This window comes from Emys orbicularis, chromosome 3 (assembly GCF_028017835.1).
Source record: "Emys orbicularis isolate rEmyOrb1 chromosome 3, rEmyOrb1.hap1, whole genome shotgun sequence".
Classification (NCBI taxonomy): Eukaryota; Metazoa; Chordata; order Testudines; family Emydidae; genus Emys; species Emys orbicularis.
The window spans coordinates 4,894,749-4,913,968 of record NC_088685.1 but is presented as its reverse complement, the minus strand read 5'-3'; the positions used below and the strand labels follow the sequence as shown (position 1 = coordinate 4,913,968).

Here is a 19,220-nt window from a genome sequence, read left to right as displayed (position 1 = left end):
AAAAATGATTAGGGGGCTGGAGCACATGACTTATGAGGAGAGGCTGAGGGAACTGGGATTGTTTAGTCTGCAGACGAGAAGAGTGAGGGGGGATTTGATAGCTGCTTTCAACTACCTGAAAGGGGGTTCCAAAGAGGATGGATCTAGGCTGTTCTCAGTGGTACCAGATGACAGAACAAGGAGCAATGGTCTCAAGTTGCAGTGGGGGAGGTTTAGGTTGGATATTAGGAAAAACTTTTTCACTAGGAGGGTGGTGAAGCACTGGAATGGGTTACCTAGGGAGGTGGTGGACTCTCCTTCCTTGGAGGTGTTTAAGGTCAGGCTTGACAAAGCCCTGGCTGGGATGATTTAGTTGGGGATTGGTCCTGCTTTGAGCCGGGGGTTGGACTAGATGACCTCCTGAGGTCCCTTCCAACCCTGATATTCTATGAATCTCTCATTCTATGTTGATGAGATCCTGCAGCCTGTATTGCTGTTGTCCTTCTGCTTCTGTCCTTAGTTTATGCCTGACTCCATGTCATGCTCCTGTACCAGATAAGGATTGGCTGCAGAACTTGCTTATACACACCAGATGTGTTCATCATCATCCTTTAATGCTCTGCCAGATATGGCTGAAGTTAGTTTAAATAAGGTCTTTTATACACAGCATCTCCTAGTGGCTGAGCTGTGCAATACACTTTAGCATTCTGTTACAGCTTAATGGGTAGGGGTCACGTGCCACATGGGAGTATGCCTTTGGAGTCTGGAAGTTCCTGACACGTCGCTTCCAGTCTCAGCCTGAGACGCGGAGGTTTAGGCCAAAGGGGAGGGTTCAGAATGTTCGTATCTTGGGTTTCTCTGGCTCAATCCGCTGCTGCTCGTTTAGAGCGGTGAGCCCATTTGGATCAGGGAGTTGGGAATCTGGATTTGTTTGCTAGCAGGGTACATGAGTGTTGAATGGGATACCAAATTTGGACTGGATTGAGCCGATTAGCTGGAAGTTTTAAACTGTGACCACAATAACAACAAAATGTTGGATATAGAAGAGTCACTTCACCCAGTACCGAAATGCCACCACCTCTGAAGTGGAACGCAGCAGCTGTTTAGCTATGCACAGCAATTTAGGGCAGGAAGTGATGAAGAATCCCATACCCAATTGCAAAAGACTGTTCACCGGCACACCTTTGGGATGATTTGCATAATTCACTTGTGGCTTCTCCACTCATGAGTAATCAGAGAAATGTCGGGCTGAAAGAGACCTCGAGAGGTCATCGAGTCCAGCTCCCTGCACTGAGGCAGGACCAAGTAAACCTAGACCATCGCTGACAGATGTTTGTCCAGCCTGTTCTTAAAAACCTCCAATGACGGGGATTCCACAACCTCCCTTGGAAGCCTGTTCCAGAGCTTCACTCCCCTCAGAGTTAGAGCGTTTTCCCTAGTATCTAAATCTCCCTTGCTGCAGATTAAGCCCATTCCTTCTTGCCCTACCTTCAGTGGCCGTGGAGAACAACTGATCACCATCTTCTTTATAATAGCCCTTCACATATGTGCAGATGGCTATCAGGTCCCCCTCAGTCTTCTTTTCTCAAGACTAAACAGGCCCAGGGTTTTTTTAATCTCTCCTCCCAGGTCAGGTTTGCTAAACCTTGGCTCATTTTTGTTGCTCTCCTCTGGACTCTCTCCAATTTGTCCACTTCTTTCCTAAAGTGCAGCACCCAGAACAGGACCCAGTACTGCAGCTGAGGCCTCCCCGGTGCTGAGCAGAGCGGGACAATGACCTCCCATGTCTTACATACACCACTTCTGTTCATACACCCCAGTAGATTCGCCTTTTTTTCCCCAGCTGCATCACATTGACTTATATTCAATTTCTGATCCACTATATTCCTGGATCCTCTTCAGCAGTTCTACCACCTAGCCAGTTATTCCCCATTTTGTGGTTGTGCATTTGATTATTTTTGCCTTCCTCGGTGAAGTACTTTGGCATGGATCTATACTGACTTTCATCTTGCTGAATTCAGACCAATTGTCCAGTTAATGTTCCCATCCCGCGCTCAGACCAATGAAATATCTGTGCCACACAACGACATTATTATGTACCCTTTATATCGAGAGAGAGCAACTAGTGTAATTTGGGCATTTCTAAATGCAGGATCTTAACGAGGTGTCAAACAAATTGGGGTTGGAACCTTTGGGGCTACTTTAAAATGGTCGCGTAAGGCTGGGGCCACCTGTTTGGTCCTGGGAGCCCCTTCACCGCCTACCTCAGTGATACACCGGCTGAGGCTCGCGAGCCACAAGTGGCTCTTTAATGTGCCTCCCGCGGCTCTTTGCAGCGCATGATATTAAAACACGGTGCGATTTAATTATTAACCAGTCTAGGTTATTAACTAATCAAGATGTTTTTACTATGTTATTGGCCAATTGTAGTTGATAAAATAATAATACTTGGTCAGTCATTTTGCTGTGAGAATAATATAGATATAAAAACTAAATATTTCCCTGTCATGCTGTTTAAATATGACTATCTAGTACTATAGTAAATGAAACAATGAATTAATACAACTGCGGCTCTTTTGGGTAATGTTGATCGCTAATTTGGCTCCTGAACCACTGAGGTTTGAGTATCATTGGCCTACGACGTTTACATTAGTGGAAATGTGGCAGTTTAACACAACGCCCTTGCAGGAGTGATCTGCACTAAGGATTCAACCTAGGATCTCTGGATCGAAAATCACGAGTCTTTAATACCAGAGCTAAAGGAGCCAGCTGCGTTAGTGCAAAGCCATTGGCCAGTTCAATAACCTCTATGTGGCCCGGCCACATGAGGGAGACATTGCGTGCATGAGGATTGTGTATCCAGGCAGATTAGAGCGGGCTGGGAACTGTTTTCCTTTGAAAAAAATAGATGAAAACTAAATACTCCCCAGTGCTTTCATCTAAGTGTTTCTACATTTTTTTCCCAGGTTTTCATTGAAAACTTGGAAACTGAACAAAAATTAGTTTTGGAAAATTGAACATTTTTTTTTGTATATTTTTCAGGGGTTTCTCGTGACAGAAAAACCAAAATAAGTAGGCCAGTTGGGCAAAATTGTCCGGTCTTACTGAAAACTTTTGGAATCTGAAATTGTTTTTGGCTGAAAAATGACTTTTAAAAAAAGAAATCCCTTTTTCAGCAAAACCCCCCAACGCCGTCAGCATTTCCATTTTGACAAAGCTGTCTACATGGAAAAAAAGAAGGTTTCAAATGAAAAAAAACTAACCAGCTGTGATTTAAAAGAAAAAAAACCAATCTCCCTTTCCTTCTTTCCGGGGCCCACTAATTGCATCCTCAGAATCGAATGCAGATGAGAGTCACAGAGCGAATCCAGCTGGCTACAGCCTCTTTTCTGTCGTCCAGATCCAATTAATTTCTAACCCCAGATAATGGGATTCGGGGGGTGTTTATTTCGACTTATCTTAGTGCTACGGGAGGTTTTGCTTAAGACTGTTTCCCCTTTGGCCTGATTTCTCTGCTGTGTTCCTCAATCTTTCCGTGTCCAAATAGGTTGCAGTTGCCCCAGGCTTCCCCCCTCCCGAAAGAGAAGGAAGGTCATATCCAGTGGGAGTGGGAGAGGAAAGGAGCCAGAGAGAGGGAGAGGGGGGATCAGAGAAGGGAAAAGACCTGCAAGGGGTAAAATCCCGACCCCATTAAAGTGGTTGGAAGTTCTGCCTTTGACTTCAGTGAAGCCGACATTCCACTCTTGATTGATGACATAGAGCCGGACGGATGCACCGCGGAGGTCACAGCCATTGAGTTGAGTGGGAGAAGGATCCAGTTGATAGGAGCAGGCTCTGGTCCCCCAGTGGAGGCTGTGCCAGACAATGTACTTGGTACTACGGGCGCTGTAAGCTGCAGGGGGCTGGAAGGACAGGGGCATGCTGGTCTGGTGTGGGTAAGAAAACGGGGGAGGTTGGGAGGGATGCTTGGAGGAGCTCCTGGCGCTCTCTGTAGGGAGGGATGGCCCTGAAGGAGACGCTCACCATCTGCTCTGCGTCTCTCCTCCCTACAGCCGCCGCCGAGCAGGGGCTGGTCCGGCTGGTGAACGGCTCCGTCCCCCACGAGGGGCGGGTGGAGGTGTTCCACGACCGGCACTGGGGGACGGTGTGCGATGACAGCTGGGACAAAAAGGACGGGGACGTGGCCTGCAGGATGCTGGGTTTCCGAGGCGCCGAGGAGGTGTACAGGATGGCCAAGTTCGGGCAAGGTAAGACGGCGAACTGACCGCCGCCCAGCATGGGGGCTTCCTCCCCTCAGCTAGAGGCCGGGGGCAGCTACCGGGCCCTGCCAGCGTGCCTCACCCTGACCGGCAGCCGCCACTGCTAAGGGGAGTTTGATCTCCATGGCCCATTCAGCCCTTGGCTTCTCTACCGAGGCTGCCAGTGACAGCGGGGGTTATGAGCTGTCCAGGACTGTGCTCCTTCGCTCACCACGCAGAGGCCACGAAACAGCCCAATGTTCAGTCACTCCAGATTCCCAGTGGCAGCCTAACCCCCCATCTCCTGAGCCATTCGGTCCCGAGGCTACTTTGCTTTGCTGTGCCCGAGCTGGGAGGCCATGTGCCATCCAAGATCTCCCAGTCACAGGAGGAAATGCACGGAGAAGCGGCGGAGAAAATAAACCAAACCTGTCTCCAAATAAACCCTGCCGAGCATTGGCGGCTCCCGTGCCAGAGGGACAGAGGATGCTCTGGTGGTCTGAACTGTTGTCGTTTTGGGTTGGCTCCCGCTCCTTCCTCACCCCAGGCCTTGGGTGTCTGCAAATATTTTGACGTTTGCCTGAAGGATTGTGTGAAAACAGATCCCTGGCTCTTCTCCAGCCCAGCCCTTGCTTTTCTCTCACGCATACACCCTAACCCTGCCTGTCCAAAAACTCTGCCCTGGAAAAAGTGCTCTGGGGATTGGGCGTCTGAGACATTCCCAGCTCTGAAAGCCGAGACTGGCTGCTGCTGCTTCTTCTTGCTTCCCAGCCTTTGTCACCGAAACCTCCAGCTCAGCTCTATAAAACAACATAGATCGTTAGCAGGAACGATGGTTTTGACCCACATCCCATTTTATCCAACTCTCCCACAGCTCAGCGCAGGGGCCCGTCAGCCCCGCCCACCCCTGTGAGCCACATGTACCCTCCTGCTTAGCGGGTTTTCGCACCCAATAAATCAATCGGTTTTGGAGAGGAAATATTAGTGAGCCTGGCACCAGCTCTCAGTGGCCTGCCCTGGCTGGACTGGTGTGTAATTGACCAGGTTTCTTGCGGGAGCTCTTGATTTGAGATCAGCCCCCTACGGGACTGATGTGTCGATGTTCAGATGGTCTCCGTTGTGCTGCTGTGGCTCCAGGGACGCTTGCACTGGGATTTTCAGTGGATCCCAGAGGAGGTGGGTGCCTGCCTCCAATTGAATATCCGTCAGTGCACGTGGGCTACCAAACTCCCACGGACGCCTCTGAAAATCACCACCTTCTGCCGTAGAGTGGTCAGGCCTAACCACCTAGAGCCTACTGCTCATAGGATTCGTATGTTCTCAGAGCCTTTACCATACACGGAGACCCAGCCACAAACCCCGCCCATTTATCTGGAGCAGAAGCAGAATATAGTCAGAAGGAAATCCTGAAATACTCATTTCTGGATCCCTAAACCACTGCTCCAGAGATGGGCAAAACCAGAGGGCAGTTTAAGTTTGCAACGCTTTGCCAGTGAATCACAAAACTCAGGCCTGGGGTGGTTTTGACCCACATCCCATTTTATCCAACTCTCCCACAGCTCAGCGCAGGGGCCTTTCAGCCCCGCCCACCCCTGTGAGCCAGGGCAGTGCTATTATCCACGTTGGATGGGTGGGGAAACTGAGGTACATCAGGAATTGAACCTAGGTTCCCAGCTGGTGCCCTAACCAGTGGGCCACGCTTCCTCTCCCACAAGCAGCGCTAATGCTTATGCTGCTAGGCATACAAGCCCCGTACTCCCACATCCACTCCAAACATGACACCTTCTGCACCACTACACAAACTCCCCCAACACACACACAGCCCATATACACAGTTACCCTCGGACCCACCAACACAACCCCATCTACACACAACCCCTGCCACATACGTACACAGACTCTGCTCCTAATACCACAGACATGGAAAGGACTGAGGCAGGACCGAGTGAACCCAGACCACCCCCGACATGCCTCTTCTTAAAAACCGCCCAGTGATGGGGATTCCACAACCTGCCTATACACACATGCTCAAGCACCATCAGTTCCCATAAACACAACCCTGTATAGACACAGCTGCCCCTTATGCACAGCCCCATAATGCCAGCACACACGCACACACGCACACAGGTGTGCAGCTCCAGATCGTCTTGCTTCCTGGCTGGCGCCCCGTCTCTTGACCAGTCGAGCATGCGTCTGGCCTGGCACAGACAAAGGCCGTGAAATGGTTTCCACCAGGAACAACAAACAGCTGGGGCTCGCCCGCTGGCGAACGCAAAGCCCTGGTTTGGAGGGAGCCAGCCACGCGGCTGTCTCCTGTGTCGGTGTTTTGGCCAGAGTGAGATCCGAGAGCCGGTTAGCTGTTAAGCCCCCCAGCAGACGTGGGAAGTTAGATTGCAGGGAGTGCTTGGCCTGTGGTGCTTTCAGCAGACACTGAAACAAATGAGGTGAAACGGAGGGGAAAGTACACAGAGAGGCAGCGTGGCCCAGTGGGTAGAGCACTGGGCTGGCCCTCCCAAGACACGGCCTCCTTTCCTGCCTCTGCCACTGACCTGTTGTGTGACCTTGGGCGAATCACTTTCTACCGTGCCTATTTAGATTGTAAACCATTTAGGGCAAGGACTGCCCTCACTTGGGGCGCACGGGGGGGGGGGGGGGGAAGGGTTGCAGCAGCTAGCACAAGGGGCCTTGATCTTAGCTGGAGCCTGTAGGTGCTACTGCTGTAGTAATACTGAGAGCTCTGGGTTTGTTTTCCACAGCCTGAGGTCTGGCCCCCGCCTGGATCCAAAGCTCGTTGAAGTCAGTGGAAGTCTTTCCACCGACTTTAGAAGTTGAGGGTTTGACCCATGAAGGGTATGTCCGGCCCCCGGTCATCGCTTCCAACCGACCCAGGCCTAAATGCAGGCACAGTCTGTGCCAAAGGCCCAAAATAAAGGACACTAAAAAATTATCCACTTAGGAAACTGAAAAGTGCCTCTGGATTCCTTCCGTCAGTAACTCTCTCCAGCCTCAGGCCCGTGTCTCTTTATTTGTGAGGGCGCGGCAAATGGAGGGAGAACACAGAAAGTATCCCATGCAGTAAGCCAGGAGAAGATGGCAGGATTTCGCCAACCCCTGGAACACCCTGGGGAGGGAGGTAAATAATATTATCCCCATTTTACAGGGAAGAAAGGTATTGACATCTGACTCCCATTGAAATCAAAGCACCTGGGACCTATGCAAGGCAACAGAACAAGTCATGGGATGAGAGCACAGGAGCTCTTCCCCCCCGCAAAGTACGCACGCATGCCATTGGACCTCAATTCATCTTGCTTTTGCTGTCCTTTCCCCCCCCACACACACACACACACACCTGCAGCTTCCCCCTAGCAAAGCGCCCCAGCCTATCGCCATTTATCAAATCGAGCTGCGGGGAGCTAATCCCGAACATCTGGCAAAACTCACGGTGATTTATTGTGGCACGTAGGGAATTTTTCCTCTTGACGCGATCGTAAAGCCCCGAAACCCATGCGGCGCGGAAGGCCAGCTCGCTCGCTAGCCATCTGTTGTTTTAGCCCAGCGGTGATTTCGTGGCCAAAACTAACTCATCTCTCCCATTAACGCCGTCCATTTCCTTTCGTAGAAGGGGTTTTATCAGCTGCCCTTCCCTCTTGGGGGGGGAGAATTAGACAATGGCAAAGAAAGCAGAGGAAGTTTCCTCTGATCCGGTTTAATAAAAGAACAGTCGCATCCTGGACCCTAATTCTAGGAAATACCCCACTGACGCCGTCCAAACATTTCGTGACTTAGCGTGTTCGGCTTGAACAGCCTGCGTTGTGAGAGACCGTACTTGCCACTTAAAGAGGCAGCATCCCTCTGCCGAGGTGGCTGAATTTACCTTCCTTGATGTGTGTTTCTCCTCTGTTAAGTTACTATATGGATATGGCATCGGAGGGGCCCGTCTTTCTGGCGTCTCCATGTTCCCCAGATCAAACCTGCTCCATTTCCAAGTACAGACCTGTTCACCGCCAGCCCTCCAAACACGGCCTGGGATCTGTGAGTCAAGCTGGGGTCTTTCCAGCTGGAAAGAGTCCGCAATTAGGACTCAGTTAACAAGTCGCTTGATGACGCACGAGCCAGGAAAGAATGCGGCTTGCTCTTCTGCAGGGCTAGTGGGCATAAAACAGAGTAAAAGCTTAGCACTGAGGGCCTGATTCTGCTACCCTTACTCACTTAGAGTAGTCCCTTACGGCCTGAGCCAAAGTCTAGGAACCTTACTGCCCCCTGCAATCAATGGGATCATAGGCGCCAACTTTTCCGGGCGCCAGTGGGTGCTCAACCACCCCCCTGCCCCTGGCCCTGCCCCAACTCCACCCCTGCCCCGCCCCCTCCCGTCCCTGCCCTGCCCCCATTCCAACCCTTTCCCCAAAGTCCCCGCCCCAGCTCCGCCCCCTCCCTGCCCCTATTGGACTCCTTCCCCAAATCCCTGCCCCTACCCCACATCTTCCCCAAGCGCGCCACGTTCCCCCTCCTTCCCCCCCCCCCAGTGCTTGCCGCCGCAAAGCGCTGGGAACTAGGGGGAGAAGCGGGCCGCGGAGGTGGAGGCGGAGCGGAGGCAGAGATGAGCTGGGGCGGGGGGGAAAGGGGGCGGGGAGTTGCCGGTGGGTGATTTTTCCCCGTGGGTGCTCCAGCCCCGGAGCACCCACAGAGTCGGCGCCTCTGAATGGGATGACTTGCTGATAAAGTACTGCTCAGTTTGAGTCAGCAGGTCTGACCCTGAACGCACCTGGGGAGCAGATCTGCTGAGTAAGAAGAGGGTCGCTTTTTCTTTTTTCTTTTTTACAGTCACTTTTCTGAGTAGAAACACACTTAAAAGGGGAGAGGTACATCTACAAGAAGAACAAAGACAGCAAGAGCCAATCACAACGAGGAAAGACATAGCATGGATTCCTGGCAGATGGAGCTGGTCCCTTGGGGGGGTATCCGCCAGGAAGCAATGTGCCAGACCGGGCTTTGTGCCTTTCTGTGCCGTCAGGGTGAATCTGGGTCTGACTCTTTAGCAGAACTGGACGGGCAATGGATTTTCAGACCCCTGGGAAATCCAGACATTTGGGGGGAAAAAATTCTTTTGAGTTGGGATGAAAAATTGAAATGTCCGAATTCTTCACGAAGTGGACTGTCAGTTTCAGAAACATCAAGACATTGCATCGTGAGAACATTGAAACAGTATACGATCATATCCAACATAACATACACCCTAGCAGCTAATACTATTAAAGTTCATATGATACGCTTATATAAAAGTAAAAAAAAAATAGACGGAACGACCAAGTCCAAACGAACTGTTTTTACCTGACGGCAGCGAAATGTTTTGACATTATCAAACCACTTCGGTTCGATGGATTCCTCTCCGGGGGTGGACAGGAGATGGTCCCAACACCAGGTCCCCGGTGCTGTCCATCAAGGGAGAGCCTTTTTAGACTGCTGGGGACTCCACATCATAGAATCATAGAATCATAGAATATCAGGGTTGGAAGGGACCTCAGGAGGTCATCTAATCCAACCCCCTGCTCAAAGCAGGACCAACCCCAACTCAATCATCCCAGCCAGGGCTTTGTCAAGCCTGACCTTAAAAACCTCTAAGGAAGGAGATTCCACCACCTCCCTAGGTAACCCATTCCAGTGCTTCCCACCCTCCTAGTGAAAAAGTTTTTCCTAATATCCAACCTAACCCCCGCCCCCCCCCCCTGCAACTTGAGACCATTACTCCTTGTTCTGTCATCTGGTACCACTGAGAACAGTCTAGATCCATCCTCTTTGGAACCCCCTTTCAAGTAGCTGAAAGCAGCTATCAAATCCCCCACATTCTTCTCTTCTGTGGACTAAATAACCCCAGTTCCCTCAGCCTCTCCTCATAAGTCATGTGCTCCAGCCCCCTAATCATTTTTGTTGCCCTCCGCTGGACTCTTTCCAAATTTTCCATATCCTTCTTGTAGTGTGGGGCCCAAAACTGGACACAGTACTCCAGATGAGGCCTCACCAATGTCGAATAGAGGGGAATGATCACGTCCCTCGATCTGCTGGCAGTGCCCCTACTTATACAGCCCAAAATGCCGTTAGCCTTCTTGGCAACAAGGGCACACTGTTGACTCATATCCAGCTTCTCGTCCACTGTAACCGCTAGGTCCTTTTCTGCAGAACTGCTGGCTAACCACTTGGTCCCTAGTCTGTAGCAGTGCATGGGATTCTTCCGTCCTAGGTGCAGGACTCTGCACTTGTCCTTGTTGAACCTAATCAGGTTTCTTTTGGCCCAGTCCTCTAATTTGTCTAGGTCCCTTTGTATCCGATCCCTACCCTCCAGCGTATCTACCACTCCTCCCAGTGTAGTGTCATCTGCAAACTTGCTGAGGGTGCAGTCCACGCCATCCTCCAGATCATTAATGAAGATAGTGAACAAAAACGGCCCCAAGACCGACCCTTGGGGCACTCCGCTTGATACCGGCTGCCAACTAGACATGGAGCCGTTGATCACTACCCGTTGAGCCCCACAATCTAGCCAGCTTTCTATCCACCTTATAGCCCATTCATCCAGCCCATACTTCTTTAACAGATGTCGTGGTTTGGGATGTGTCGTGGGCTCTGAAGACCGCCCCTTCCTAGGCCTCACAGCCCGAGGTCCCACCCAAATTGCAACTTCAAAGCACAGTCTCGGCAGCTATTTTTAGCACAGGAGCACGGGCCTCGGTCTGTTGAGCCAGGTTTGAAGGCTCGCTGCCACTTGCTGTGTAGATGTTCCCTGTAAGACCAGACCGTCCCCCGTCTCCATAGCCGTGCCCTCAGCACCCCTCCCCTGCAGCCAGCGCCCCCTTGGCCCATGCTCACGGGCTGGTCGGACCTGCCAGCTCTCGGGGCTGTGCAGTCTGCGCGTAGGACTCCACCCCGCCAGCTCTGGGAGAAGCTGGGGCTCATGGCGAGATGGCTCCTTCTCAGTCTCTCTTGTGGGGGTCACGGCACGTCGCAAACAGAGTGACAAACACGGAGGCCTTGCGAGGCAGGTTAACGCCCCCGTGCGAGCCGGTTCCTCCGAGCTGAGGGCTGGGCCGAGAGAGAAATGACTCTTATTTTTTTCCAAAAGCCCTAACTAAAGACCAGCGGTCTCCTCTCTGAGGAGACACCTGCTTGATGAATACAGCGTGTACAGACCCTCCTGCCCCGCGCCGTACAAAGAGCTTGGCCTGAGCTCGGTGTCTGGCGCTCCACGCTGGGCAGCCAGCAATGGGCGCAGGGCCTTCTCCTTGTTGTGCTGTCGTCTCCGGGGGGCTTCATGCCAGGAAATGTCTATTCTTCGGTGCCAAGAGACCGAAGCTAATGTCTTTAGCTGTGTCACGCTGGTGTAGTCACTGGGTCCAGCCACCAGAGGGAGACATTCACACATGTGCCAAGCCAGCACGTGTGCAGGGAAGAATCGTCTATTTATTCCCCCACCTATTTGCCAGTCACGTATTTCACGCTCCCTAGGCTATGCCCACTGCACCTGTTTGCACCTATTATTTTCGTTATTTGATGAGATGGGTCCCAGCAGCAAAGTCTAGGCCCATGTCTGAACGTCCCCAGCATTCGTCGGGACGTGGGCATCTCAGACCTGTAAGTCCACGTCTACACTACCCGCCAGATCGGCAGGTAGTAATCGATCTATCGGGGATCGATTTATCGCATCTCGTCTAGACTCGATAAATCGATCCCCGAATCGAAGCCCGTACTCCATCTCGGCAGGAGGAGTAAGCGAAGTCGACAGGGGAGCCGCGGCGGTCGACTTGCCGCCGTGAGGACGGCCAGGTAAGTCGAACTAAGATACTTCGACTTCAGCTACGTGAATAGCGCAGCTGAAGTTGCGTATCTTAGATCAATCCTTCCCCCCCCCCCACCAGTGTAGACCAGCCCTAACAGAGAAGCAAATGAGCACAGGCAACGGTCGCTCTACTGAGGTTAACCATGCGGGGCGCCAGTGTGGTTTTGATCTCTCTGCTGTGTAATCAGATCCCACCGCACAGTATGTGGCTCATCACCAGGCTGCCTCTGATACCGCCCGGCCCTGTTCCCAGGGACGGGGGGCCAAGAGGCCCTGACACATACAAGCTAAAAGGAACACTTGGGTGTGGGACCCCCCACCCCACCATTCCATTCCACTCCAGAAAGAGATCTTGGCGTCATTGTGGATAGTTCTCTGAAAACATCCAAACATCCAGTCAAAAAAGTGAACAGAATGTTGGGAATCATCAAGAAAGGGATAGATAATAAGACAGAAAATATCATGTTGCCTCTATATAAATCCATGGTACAACCACATCTTTAATAGTGCATGCAGATGTGGTCGCCCCATCTCAAAAAAGATATATTGGAATTGGAAAAGGTTCAAAAAAGGGCAACAAAAATGATGAGGGGTAGGGAACAGCTTCCATATGAAGAGAGATTAATAAGACCGGGACTTTTCAGATTGGAAAAGAGACGACTAAGGGGTGATATGATGGAGGTCTATAAAATCATGACTGGTGTAGAGAAAGTAAATAAGGAAGTGTTATTTTCTCCTCATAACACAAGAACTAGGGGTCACCAAATGAAATGAATAGGCAGCAGGTTTAAAACGAAGAAAAGGAAGTATTTCTTCACACAACACACAGTCAACCTGTGGAACTCTTTGCCAGAGGATGTTGTGAAGGCCAAGACTATAACAGGGTTCCAAAAAGAACTAGATATATTCATGGAGGATAGGTCCATCAGTGGCTATTAGCCAGGGATGGTGTCCCTAGCCTCTGTTTGCCAGAAGCTGGGAATGGGCGACAGGGGATGGATCACTTGATGGTTCCCTGTTCTGTTCATTCCCCCTGGGGCACCTGGCATTGGCCACTGTCGGAGGACAGGATACTGGGCTAGCTGGACCTTTGGTCTGACCTAGTATGGCCGTTCTTATGATCTTGTTACCAACCAAGGCAGGAGTGTTTAACCCTGACAGGGGAGAGCCTAGCCTAGCCTCTCTGGGATTCTCTCTGTGCCCAAAGATGCTGAATTCATCCTTCTGGTTTTAATGAGAGATGGGGCTATGGGCACAATGCCAGATCTGAACACCTCTGAATTCTGTGGGGAATCAGATCATAGTCGGGTCATCTCTTGAGAACTGGCCAACATAAAACCCTGGATCCGATTCCCTTATAGCAGAGTTTTGTGTCTTGGTCTCATCAGTAGATTTACTCTCAGAGTTAGAGAAATGTGAGTTTAAGCACAGCTCCGGTATGGTTTGCATCTTAGAGTTTCACACAGCTCGTAATTGGACTGTGGAACTCACTGCCACTGGATATGTTGTTGAGGCCCGGAGTTGAATGTTGAGCAAGACGCAAACAGAAATTTGACATTTAATAGGTTACAAGACTATTCCGAGCTAGCCTAGTTAATGCTAGCAACATTTTGGAAAGGATATAAAACCTCATGCTTCAGGGTTTATGCCAGTCGCTATTAGGGATTAGGATGAGATCTTAAAGGTTATTCCACATTTGCCTTCTGCAGGATTTCTTGCTCTTTTTTCTGAAGCTTCTGGTGCCACCACTGTCAGAGACAGGACATTGAACTAGATGGACCCTAGTCTAATCCAATCTGGCAAAGCCTATGTTCCTGTGAACCTATGAAATGGAAAGGGGGAAGACATGGTCTTTTTTGGCTTCTTTAGGACGGATGATGAAGGCCAGAAAGGTTTCATTTTTGCCCTTCAAATAAAATAAGAACATAAGAACAGCCAGACTTGGTCAGATCAAAGGTCCATCCAGCCCAGTGTCCTGTCTTCCGACAGTGGCCACTGCCAGGTGCTTCAGAGGGAATGAACAGAACAGAGCAATGTATTGAGTGATCCATCCCCTGTTGTCCAGTCCCAGTTCTGGCAGTCAGAGGCTTAGGGACACCCAGAGCGTGGGGTTGCATCCCTGACCATCTTGACTACTAGCTATTAAAGGGGGTTGGATCATTCTACCAGTTCTTTACATTAGAAATTCAGACCCTGGCAGACTCTGTGGAGAACTAGAGATCTGGGAGGCTAGCGTGGAAATGAAAGCTGATTAACTCAGAGGAGAAGTGAATTTTATTCAGACCATTAAAAACTCTTTGCTTTCTGCTTGATTTTGTTTAACATTTATGTAGCTCAAACACTATGGAGAAAAGCCCTCTTTGTTAAAGACACGCCAGCCCTGCCCTTTTAACTAAACGCCTAGCTAGCTCCAATTGCACGTAGAATCGTAGGACTGGAAGGGACCTTGAGAGGTCATCTCGTCCAGGCCCTTGCACTCAAGGCAGGGCTAAGTACTATCTAGACCACCCTGTGCTGTCAGCTGGCCCTCCAACAAACACATTCTGGACATTCCTGCTCTTCTTAAATTAAAGAGGAAGCAGGAAAAAGGTTTTGAAAAGGCCGTCCAGGCTCTCTTAGTACATCAGAAAGAAGCAAACCTGCCAATTCTCCCCTCTGCAGCGGTATCTCAGAGGTGGCTGCCTATCAGTGGTGGGTGACCCGATCTTTGCAGGCCAGTGATGTGATGCTGCTGCAGGAACGCTGCTGGGTTTGAAGGTTTAAGCATTACCCCGGAATAAGACCAGGCGGTTACTGAAGCGGGCCGCCCCCTGGAGGCAGCCTGGCATTGCAGCTAATGTTGCTGTCCCAATGTTTCCCCAGGTATAGGGCGGATCTGGATGGACGATGTCGCCTGCAAAGGCACAGAGGACAGTCTGTTTCAGTGCACCTTCTCCAGCTGGGGGAAGAGCAACTGCGGCCACGCCGAGGACGCTGGAGTGAAGTGCATCCCGCAGTGACCTCAAGGACAAGCCACCAGCGGGAAGCCAGATTATCCCACCGGGAGGGGGCTGTGCCGAGGGAGAGGGACACACTGAGACATGCTACAGCAACCACCTGTATATCCTTAGCCCAGCCGCTGCTCCAGGGTGACTGAGCGCCTGCCTTTTGCCTCCGGGCTCACTGCCGAGACTGTCGTCTTCTGATCTACTGCGACTCCTCTCCCGCGTGCCCCACCGTCCTGGGTAATATTAGCACTTCCTGTAGCCTTCCCCCTCCTTCCTCGTCCGTCTCTTGCTCTCGCTTCTAGACCAAAGCCATTATCCCTATCCACCCCTTCTCCTTTCTCCAGCCCTGTAATATACATGGGTATTTTAACAGCAGCTGAGATTCAGCATCTTGCCGCGGGCTCGTAGGACTGGACTAGGAGACCAGTGCCGCGGCTCGGAAAGACTCCGAGGTATATACGACGAGGAGCAACTGCACTTAGGCTGGCCGGAGAGGGGCGTATTCTACTGTTTAGCTTAGCAAGCCAGCGAACCAGCCCCAGCCTGTGCGCCCTCAAACGTTTTAGTAGAGAAATAAATGTCTTTTTACTCTTCTCGACTTCCCCACATTGCACTACATGGAAAGCGGAAGGCAGATGACTGGGGCCCGCGGGAAGGCGCCCGTCACAAAAGCCGATGCAAGCGAAGCCGTTGCTGAGAGAGATTCCTTACTCATTACACCTGGTGGGTGCAGAGGCTGCATCAGTTGATTTAAGCCCAGTAATGTCCGACCTTGCTCTATTTTTTTATAGCTAGTCGTGGCCACATATATAAAGATACCAGAGTTGCTTCAGCTAAAGGTGTAAGTCAATGACCTGGTTAAGTAGCAAGCTGTTATAAACGCAGCGGTCAGCCACTAGGGGGAGACACGCTCACACACACTAAGCTGCTGTATTAGGTGCCCAGGTTAATAGCGTTACGGGCCACGGTACTGCCATTCACCGGCTTGCAACGCAGCTGCCACACTGCTTTCATCCTTGCCGTGGGATCCCGTGCCCGCCCAAAGGAGGGCAGTGCCACAGCATGGCTGGTCAGTGGCCAGGCAGCCTGAAAACGACCTCCTGGACCATTCCATAGTCGCTGTGCTGAAAGGAGCTGGCAGCCCCATGAAAGAGCCGTGCAGAAAGACACCACACCCTTTGTACCGCTCACTTTATTAAGGCCTGGACCGTCTGTCTCAGGTCAGCCTTAGCCACGGTCTCTGCTCCAGCTGAGCGCAATGTGGTCTCGGCTGGTCTCTATCCTGCATGGTCAGAGGGAACATCAGCTAACTCCAGGGGTATAAGTTTGTCTTTATGGCCCGGTCCATCTGTGGCCTCTCTGCTGGGACTGCCACAAGGTGCCTGATTCGCCTTCATGTCGCTCCTGTGTTTTTGAAATCAGGGCCGTGACTCTGATGAGCAATCGGAGTGAGGTGGGCCCATGGCTGAGTCGTGCCCATTGGGAAGGTGGTCTTTGTGGAACGGACACCGGTTCAGTGTGGGAACTGGAGAGAGACCAGCCATGCTCCTTTCTTGTAGGCTGCCAACAATTTCTGGCGATAGCTGGCAGAGGACAGATTCAAACCAGCGACCTATAGGTGAAAGGGCTCATGATAAGCTAGTGAGATTGCATCTCTATTCCCAGCTGTAGGTGAGTAAACGCGTTGCTTCTCTGCGGTCCCCACTCTCCATCCTCCGGAAAGGGCCTAGCATGCACACAAGCATAAGGACATCACTGACCCTTTGGGAGGACTGCATGGGTCTTGTCTTTCCCAAACCAGTGAGCCAGGATCTGACGGTAAGAGCAAGTTGACGTGCCACACGTGATTAAGGTTCTGTAATGTTCTGCAGGGGGCGGTGCATCCGGAATCATCCTGTCTTCTTCAGTGTAATTCAATGGCTATTGTCAGTAGAAGCTACTGATTTTGACCCCATATCTTTATGTTCCGTCACGATGAGGCTACATATACCACTGGATGCTCATGCAACACAGCCACCCACCCACCTCCCAGGAACATTCAGAGGGGCCCTTACACACACACACACACACACACACACACACACACACCACAACAACACACAACCCCCTCTCCCGTTTCACCGCTAGGGGGATGGTTTGTGGTGACCTCTCATGTTAGTTCTGTGAATCTTCTTCAGACATCAAAATGTTCCCTAAGAACCGTGCACTATGGAACCAGAGCCAAAGCCCACTGAAATCAGTGGAAGACCCTCATTGATTCCAGTGGGCTTTTGGGTCAGGCCTCCAATCTGCCTGGTAATCTAGAGAAATAAAACACATGGGGCTATTGAGGGACATAAGACATGGATCCTAAATACAGTGATCATAGAGATAGAGAGTTTCAGGCCAGACGGAACCACCCGATCATCTAGACTGACTCGTCTATCTCAGGCCACCAACGCCAAGCCCAGTGGTGAATGGTTCATTATAAAGGTGGTGGATTGGATTAACCTTGGCGAGAGGCTAGAGATGAGACACATTCTCGGGTTCTAGGAGTGAAATCTTGCTCCCACTGAAGTCGAGAGGAGTTTTGCCATTGAGTGCAGTGGAGTCAGGACTTGACCCCATCATTCTCAATCCAACACTGAAACTGAGCACAACAGAAGAAAGATGGGAGAGGAACTAGCACATTCTCAGTGCCACACTAGGTCCCGTGTTCAGCCTAGTGCTGGGAGTTTAAAGTCCCACTTCAGCATCAGTCACCCCGTGGTTTTACCATGGCAAACATTTCCATGTAGCAAAGAAGTGATTGTACCTTTGTGCTGGCGCTAGTTAAATCACAATAGTTCTGTGTCTTGGCTTTCACACCAAACCCTTTGGGCCTGTTTTAGCTGGTGTACATTAGTGTCACTCCATGGCGGTTGACGGTTCACATAGCTGTTAAAGCCAGACAGGCTCATTAGTGCTTTTTAACCTGCGGTCCATGGACCCCAGTTCATTTCCAAAGGGGTCCACACCACCAGTCAAAATGTTTTAAGCGTCTGCAAATGAAGAAAGGTTGAAAACCATTGAACTACTAGACTGCCCTTTTTTTTAACCTGATCAGTTTACCAGAGAGCGTGGTGGAGTCTCCATCACAGACAATGTTTAAATCAAGACTGGACGTTTTTCTAAAAGCTCTGCTCTAGGAATTATTGTGGGGCAGGTCGCTGGCCTGTGTTATACAGAAGGTCAAACTAGACTCTCACACTGATCCCTTCTGGCCTTGGAGTCTATGACTCTGTGACCTTCTGCAAACATAGGTCCCAGAAGTCTACCCAGTAGGTCTTGCATTGAGCCCAGCAGTTCTGGAGGAGAGAGAGCAGAGCTGTTAGAAGGAGACATCCTGTCTTGATTTATGGTATTTTTCCACCCTCTGAGGATCTGGCTCTACAGTGTTTGCTTTTTTCACAAGGATGACGAAAACTTTTGCTTTAAAGATTGAATTAGCGCTCAGCTGTCTTCAGACATTCAAGGGTCCACTTAAATATCTATATGTCGCTGTGGTATCTATAGACAGATCCAACCACAAACAAGACTACGCAGAGCCAGGGCTTGGCGCTCCATCACAACTGAAGTTATGTGTACACATTAAACGCATCTCAGTGGAAAAGACACTCTGGGGGCCATTGATGCTGGTTCTAATTCTGGGGCGGCGCTAGCTGGACTCCTCGGTGCTGAAAGGGCGGCAGTGCCGAGGGCTTTTTCCAGCACCAAATTCCAGCCAAAGAAATATCTAATCAGGTGCCATCTTCTTTGCTCTTGATGCGTCAGGGTGTAATTCACCCTTGTGCTGAGTGTTTGCAGACAACCTACGCGCCGTTGATGCTCACTGGGTCCTGAGTGATGCCTGGAGAATGTGCTGGCCTGCTGGACTGGGGTGAATTTCATCCCCGGTAAATCCAGAGCTGGTACAGGGTGCTGGCCTATTGAATCCCTGTAAGGCATGGAGGAGGAGGGGGAGTTCTATCCAACACAGTAAATAAAGGGGGGCAGGCAGCAGAAGAACAATTAGCTACAGGGGGACAAAAACAGCAACAAACAGGGATGGGCGTATAGGTCGTAGAGTTAAAACAAGGGGCCAGCGAGCAGAGAACCCACTGCTCTGAGAAGGAATACAGAACTCTGCATACCTCAGGCAGGGAGGAATGCACAGCCCTGGAGACTGAAGTT

At 50.9% G+C, this 19,220-nt stretch overlaps 1 protein-coding gene across 1 annotated transcript in view; it reads left to right on the top strand.

Moving 5' to 3' along the window:
* SCARA5 (scavenger receptor class A member 5) overlaps positions 1-15,041 on the top strand; it is a 143,599-nt gene extending 128,558 nt beyond the window's left edge. The window contains exons 8-9 of the mRNA XM_065401840.1: positions 4,032-4,226; positions 14,905-15,041. Of these exons, the coding sequence (XP_065257912.1) occupies positions 4,032-4,226; positions 14,905-15,041 (332 nt within the window). The remainder of the gene's footprint in view (positions 1-4,031; positions 4,227-14,904) is intronic.
* Positions 15,042-19,220: the final 4,179 nt, after the last annotated feature.